General features: G+C 49.6%; 1 protein-coding gene across 13 annotated transcripts in view; it reads right to left on the bottom strand.

Annotated features, from left to right (window-relative positions):
* Positions 1 to 1,526: 1,526 nt before the first annotated feature.
* GLI2 (GLI family zinc finger 2) overlaps positions 1,527 to 7,263 on the bottom strand; it is a 198,191-nt gene continuing 192,454 nt past the window's right edge. For all 13 annotated transcript variants that reach the window (XM_075512418.1, XM_075512417.1, XM_075512422.1 and 10 more), the window contains one exon: positions 1,527 to 6,748. In XM_075512418.1, the coding sequence (XP_075368533.1) occupies positions 4,392 to 6,748 (2,357 nt within the window). In that variant the 3' untranslated portion in view covers positions 1,527 to 4,391. The remainder of the gene's footprint in view (positions 6,749 to 7,263) is intronic.

Below are 7,263 nucleotides of genomic sequence, written 5' to 3'. Positions count from 1 at the left end.
TAAATATGTTCTTACATAGGCAGAGGTGTGCCCTGATCGAACTCTAAAATGAAATACCAGCTAAAAGCAGCATTTGATCTAGATTAGAAACCCACTTTAAGTGTTTGAAGCAGAAAAGCAGTAGGAGCTGATCTGAGTCTCCAAAGCCTTTTGTCAATAGAAAAGCTCTGAACAATTTCCTTTTAATAATATTACTGCATTTTTTTTAACGTGATTTCTGTAGTTCTTGGACAGCACAGAGGGGTGTGATATTTATCCAATGGATTTGCAGACTAACAGGATCATTAACACATTAATCAACATCTTAACACATTAATCAACATCTTGTTCACTGGATCAACCTCAGACTGTGCTGAGGGTGACTAGATTGGTGCAAGAGATTCACAGGAGCATGGGATTCACCTCACCCTACTGGAGAAGGTATCTAATCTAAGCTGGCTACATGGTGTCTCTCTGTAATTAGTGAGGACAGTGACAGACATCTTCCAGAGGAAAATCCACCCCATCCTATGTGTCTAAAACAGGAAAGATTAATTCTGTCTTGGGATATGCCAATCTCTTGCCACGGACTATGAGGGAACCCAGACAGTAGGGTGAAGATTTGACCCAAACTTACCTGATTCTACCAATCAACTCAGCAGGGATCCTGCATGGAGGAAAATGAGGCCATCCCCTTCAGTTGCTTCTGCATGAAACTGGTGGTTCACTCGCACCAAGTCCCACAGCTGATTCACTGGCCAACTGCTTTGCTCAATAGCTGACTTTATTCCAAACTTACTGCTGTGCCTGTAAGGATCACCTATGAACAGCTTCCCCACCCTCCCTTAAAGCTCTAGCCCTGTCCACACCAATCCACCTCTACGAAACCAAGTTGAAAATCAGCCTCTTGAGTGGCTGATCTAACTCTTGCTGCAGTCCAATGAAACCTTTCTCATCAATGGGCTGGACCACCCTCTAACTGGATCATTACCGATGTATCTGTTGCTCACCATATCATTGCTTCCCATCATGTACATAGTGGACAGATTCATTTCTCCTTTCTTCAGACTCAGTATTCAACCAGTTGCTGTCATGGCCCATCACAGCTCTGCTGATCTGTCCTGTTTCTGTCTCCTTTTGGACACAAAGACGGTCAACAAGCCATTTTGCCATGAATCTTCTGGTTGCCAAATTGCTCCAGCCCTTGTTTCGAGCCCTTCTCCTGCACTGTCCCTGCTGCACTGTCATCCTCCTTCAAACCCCCTCTGCCAAGAGGCCAATGAAAGCCACCTGGGCAGCATGGCTGTGCTTGCAGCAGCACCCCAGCCTCGCTGTTTCTCTTTCGGCCACCTCCACCCATTGCTGACTGGAAGCTCTTCAAGGCAAGACCACTGCACATCCAGTGGTGACACACACCAGGCCCATCCAGCTCCTCTCCAGCTGTTCCTAAGCACCACCAGAGTCCAATTGATTATGTTGACGTGGCAATAACAGACCAAGACCAACCACCATTACCAATAAAAAGCAATAACAACAGGCACAAGGAATTATGAAAAAAATTACTTTTTAATGTACAAAAGGTTTATATACAGGTTCAGCATGTTACCTCCGTTCTTATGATGTAGAAAACAGCTAAAAATGTTCTTAAGATATAAACTTGACAGAACAATTCACCTACAGTACTTTTAGTAATGATGTCTTCTATACATAATATATACAGTGCTGGAATGGTTATTATACTTTTTCAGTAAATGAAGAAAGACCACCACTGGAAAGTCTGAGAAATCTCAAGTCACTGGAGATTTGGTTTTGCTTTTGTATTTGATCTTCTGCTAATGAGATATCTGTGAAGAGGGACTCAGTAGCCATCGTTGCCCTATGCAGCTGTTGAAAAAATCAGATTAGCAGTTGAAGGACACACGAAAGCCTGATCCATCTCAGCACAAAGGATGCCCAGTTATACTCCAAGCGTCCAGGACAACATACAATGTCCTAAAATATGTACTGCCCTCTTTTCATAAATGCAAAGACAAGGGCAAGGTCACTAACTGCAGGAGAATATATACAGCGGACTATAAAACAATCCTTTTAAACACAACTTTCTTGGGAGACACAAATAAACAGCCAGGCACCTTGCTTTGCTTTCCTGTCCTCATGCACCCTGGACGTCAGCAGGAGTCATGGGGGCCTCGAGGGGCGAAGAGCATCCTGTGCACGCCCTCTGCATTTGGGATGAGGACGGGTGAGATAGCAGGAGGCTGAGCAGCAGCTCCCTGCACCAGCCGTACCCAGGGCTGCCTGGCAGCAGGGCTGTCCCAACCCACCACTGCCAAGCACGGCTGCTGGCGTACCTGATACCGCAAAGTTTGCCTGAAGGTAACACGTGGCATTTTCTTGCCAGCCCCTGGTCGTGCTGGGAACAGCGAGCCTGACATCAGTTTGTGCAAAAGGAAAGCACCTTTATAGAGCTGTCCCTGTCCCACGCAGGGGATGGAGTCGGATGCAAGTGAGAACATCAGATTGGTATGAGGGGGGCAGGGGAGATGGGAAGGAGAGAGTGAAGTTCCGCAGACGCTTGTCCGGTCAAGCTGTGAAAACCTGGGGGCGAATGTCACGCTTGTCCCCTGCCCTTCAACATACTGGGTACAAAATATCTGATACTATGAGAGCAGGATGAGGAGAGTTGTCCTTATCCAACGAGATCAGAAGCTAAGCAAGGCCTCCTGCCCAAGTACATGCACCCCACCACTTCTACCCTTTTGTCTAAGGACAGTAAAAATAAATAATGCAACTAAGATTGACTTCAGTGCCAGGTGGGGCTGGCCTGGAAACAGCTGATTGTTATTACAAGCAGTTATATTTTGGTGGAGGATTTGGCTTTGGGAGGCCCTGCTCCTCCCATCTCTTCCCCAAGGATGTTTCCAAGAAATTCTCACTGACCGAGCTACTATTTTGACTCAAATACCTGTTTTGAGACTATCCAGATGTTTGCCTATGCTGTAGACTGCAGGTGCAGTGCTGAACTGAACCAGGCTGGGTACAAAGAGTAGCTATATACTGTAGCACAAAGCACTAGCCAAACTAACGCCCCGGGCTGTCTATGGTATATTTTTTGGATACAGCAGCTCTTTTCATGCCGACCAAAGCTGTGGGACACGTTAATGCAGCACTGGGTCCGTGCCAACAAGCCTCCTTGCAGGGCAGGGTGTATTAGCTCACGCTTGGCCTCGCATCAGTGCAGGCACACACCTCTTGTGTGCATGGAGCCCAGGCACAGCCCTGCCTGGAGTATATTACACAGACGAACCCTGGCCAGATAAACCAGCTCCCACAATGCTGCCACAGTGCAAACTGGGCTGAAACGATCACAAAACTCTCTCCATCACCATCACTTTTGTATGTGAGCACCTTAGCATGGAAAACCCAACGGAAAGCGAAGCCGTTGCAAAGGTGCACAGGGATATGGTAATGTGTGCTTCAGAAACCTGATATCAAAGATGCATGCGGGGCCCCTGCAGAAAGTCACTGCGCTCAGAGGGTGCAGCGTTATGCGTGTGTGTCAGTCTGCACGCCGGAGCCTTCCTGCCACGGGGGATTATTTCCCAGTGATTGCTGTTCCCAGGCCTTTGCTCCACTCTGCACATGATATAAACCACGTTGTAAACACATCTGATCAAAGTGTGCATTCACCTTTTATGTGTCTCATCAATGTGTCTTTCCAATGTTTTCTCAGAAACACCACTATGTTTTTATAAATGTACATTTTATATACGCTTCTGGCAATACACTATATTTGATTTTTAAAGGAAGAGAGGCCTTGGCTACACGAAAGCATGGTAAGGCACTTTGCTGAGAAGCCGTTTGGAATCAACGCTCTTTGCAAGGTACAAAGGTATTTACGGTATAAAACAATACTGCTGGCAGAGGGCTTGTTTGGAGACGTAACTAAACCCTACTCTCATCAGAGCAGAATACGTAGTATGGCTTTTATTCTGATCAAAACCGCATCCTCCCGCTTCTTTCTGGGGTGGGTTGAAAATGGATTTTTTTGCGAACATAACTAACGGAAAATGATGGGGAGTGCTATTTACAGGGCTGCTGGGGAGGGAGGGTTTCATCTCTAACCACGCTCATGCAGTCTCCTAGCTTGGTGGTGATATCGTTCAGTGCTCTGGGAAACAAAGCCAAAAAATAACACTAGAGGTGCACCCTTGCGGTGCTGAATTGCCTGGATATAGTTTACATAATTCTGTACAGAGGCTTTTTAAAATTTTCCTTTTGAATCCCTTTAATGTATTTAATACTTATTAAAAAAATCTACTCTATTGAAACAGATTATTTTTGAAAAGCACATTCATAAAACTGCTTCATGCACAGCCCCTTGGATAGCGCTAAGGCCTTGTGCTTTACTGTTATGACATCATGTTTAGAAATTTACTCTCTTCCGCCAGCGTGGTTAGCATGGAGCTCATATCGCCTATTGCCATATTGCTTATTCCCGCGGGTATGGTGGGCAGTGTCAGAGAGTTTCGTGGAGTCGTCAGGCGAGAGGAGTTCTGGGAGAGGTTCTGCAGGATGCTGGGGCTCAGGGTTCCTGACATCAGGCTTGAATGGTCCCCATCGTCCATGATGGCATCAAAATCTATCTGGGGTGGCTCAAGGCCTTGCGAGTCCACCGTGCTGGACACCTGGTTCGCTCCTGGGGAAGGCAGAGCGGCCGGCTTGCTGTTCAGCGCACACTGCTGCTGTCTGACCCGGCAGTCCGCGTGATTATCGAAGCTGCTGTTCTGTTCATACATGTGGATTTGACCATAATAGTACATCAAATTATTTTCCCTCGTGCCGTCCGCACACTGCTGGGCCGGTGCCGGCAACATGTCACTGGTTCTTTTATGCGCGGCCTCTGCTGCCTCCTGGCCCGGGCTGATGGTGTTTGTGGGTTGGGGAGTTCTCATGTAGCCCAGCTGCTGGATGGTGCGGAGGCCTCGGGGTCTGCTGGCCGGGCTCGGCTCGGGTGGAGGACGAGGCTGGACCATGCCAGGTGGATACGCCTGTGAGGCTGAGCCCATCATGCTCTGCTGAGGCTCAAAGCTGGGCTGGTTGGAGGTCATGATGGGCGGATGAAAGGCCTCCTGAGCCATGGGGAAGTTCAGGTGGGTCGGCTGAGATAAGTAGTCCTGCTGACTTGGTTCGTGCATGACCTGGCCCAGCATCGTGCGCTCACTGTTGCTGCCAACCATTAAAGAAGGGTCAGTCGCCATGTCCATTTGCTGAGGATGAAGGTGGGGTCCGGACTTTGCTGCCATGCTGCTACAAGAAGGAGAGATCTGATTGGGGTTGCCACTGATTGCACTGGGGCTCAGCATCTGATGGGGTTGGTTATACCCTGCATGCAAACCCAGATCGGGGTTCATACCAGGGCCTAGGCTCATTGGCTGCTGCCGCAGCTGCATACAGTTTAGCCTCTGCCCGTCCATGCCCACATTTCTTTGCATAAAGCTCTGCTGTGTTACATTCATGCTGTTCTCTGGCAGCTGCATCTGCTGCTGGTTGTAGTTCTGGTACTGACCAAAGTTCTGCTTCTGCTGGACCACCGCTAAGTTCCCTTGCGAAAACTGCTGCTTCGACTGATTGGACATGATATCAACCGTACCCGAGCTGACTTCGTTCCACTGGACGGGCATGTTATTTTTATTCATGTCTGAGGAAGCATCAAAGCTCATGGGACACTCTGCCATCATGGGCCCCAAGTGGCTCATGCTCGCCTCGGCCACCGCCACTCTGCGCTGGCCGGGCAAGGCTGGAGGCTGCAGCTTCCCGCTTCCCTGGAAACTCTGCATCTCATTGCTGTACCCCATGGAAGTGCTCTCAGCTGCTGTCCCGTTGCTCTGGGATTTGATGTACTGTACCACGTCATCTGGCAGCATAATGTCATCGTCTCCCACAGGCGCCTCTGCCTCCCCGGACATGGCTTCCATGGTGATGTTTTCGCTGATGCTCAGCGGCCGGGGCGAGTAGGTGTGCCGGGGGAGGTTCCCGTCAGAGCGACCATAGCTCTGGAGGCCGAAATTTCTCCTGTCAGTGGGGTGTGGAGGATGGAAGGGGTTCATGCTGTTGGTGCTGTTGAAGCGGTGAACTCGTGGGAGGGCCTGGGGCTCTCCGGCAGGTCTCCTCACTGGGTCGCTTGCCCGCCTTGTGCAGTTGCCTGGCATCTCGTGAGGAAACACTGCAGCTGATGGGTAGCCATAGGTGTTACCATCGCTGCAACGCCTGGGGCCTGGCGGGAGGCGGATGGAGGGCAAGGTTGGGTCGGGTCCATCCATGAGTGAGATCCTGTTCTTCAGGGTCATCCTCTCCATGTTCGGCAGGGGAGTTGGAGGAGGGCCCCCCGTGGCAGCAGCGTACTTAGCTTTCAGCCTGTAGTGCTGAGCTGGTGTGAGGTTCAGCAGACCTGGCATCCCACTGCACTGGCTTGCCTCACTCGACCGACGGGAGGCATCCGTTGAAATCGGGTCGTAGGAGTCGGCAGAGCTTGTGTTATTGGGACGGTGCCCGAGCTGCGAAGCCTCGCTGGAACGGCGGCTGGAGAAGTATGGGGAGATCCCTGATGATCTGCGGCTGACAGTGTAGGCGGAGCTGATGGTGCTTGTTGTACTATCACGGCGCTCGTTGAGTTGGTTCAGCATTGTAACCTCATTGACAGACAACTCCATTATTCTGGGATTAGGCAGCGTAGCAGAAGAACCACCACTGTTTTCTAGAATAGAACCTGCGAGAAAGGTTGCAGGGAAGGAAAAGGTTTAGTTAGCTGAGAAATTCCACTTGGTAGTGTTCTTGGTGCCAGAATACAGACACACACCAAATATTTAATGAGAACGATAGTGAATTTCATTTGCTGCCAGTGAATTCAAAGCTTCATTTCCAGCTCTGTGTCCATGCACAAAGAGCAAGAAGGCTGGGGAGAGAAGACAAGAAGTCCCTGCTGCAGAGTCTTTGCAATGTGTACCCCACTGATGCTCAGTTGCTGAGGAAGTGCCTCCACATGAGCTTCTCTTAGTAGGAAAAAAGTAGGACTGGTGTGAACAGTACCATGGGGACAGCACGTGGCTACAACCACAGCTGCTCACTGGGACAGATGCACAGCAGTCGGGGATAGGAGGCTGAGAGCCCAAAAGTTGACACTCAAAGTCTCTTCCCAGACTAAACCAAGAAGTTCCAATATACTAAGCCCTGAGGTTTAGTATAACCCAGGCCCTATGCCTTGGGACTTCTTGGCAAAGTTAG

Source organism: Mycteria americana, chromosome 9, assembly GCF_035582795.1.
Source record: "Mycteria americana isolate JAX WOST 10 ecotype Jacksonville Zoo and Gardens chromosome 9, USCA_MyAme_1.0, whole genome shotgun sequence".
Classification (NCBI taxonomy): Eukaryota; Metazoa; Chordata; class Aves; order Ciconiiformes; family Ciconiidae; genus Mycteria; species Mycteria americana.
This window is presented reverse-complemented; position numbering and strand designations above follow the sequence as displayed.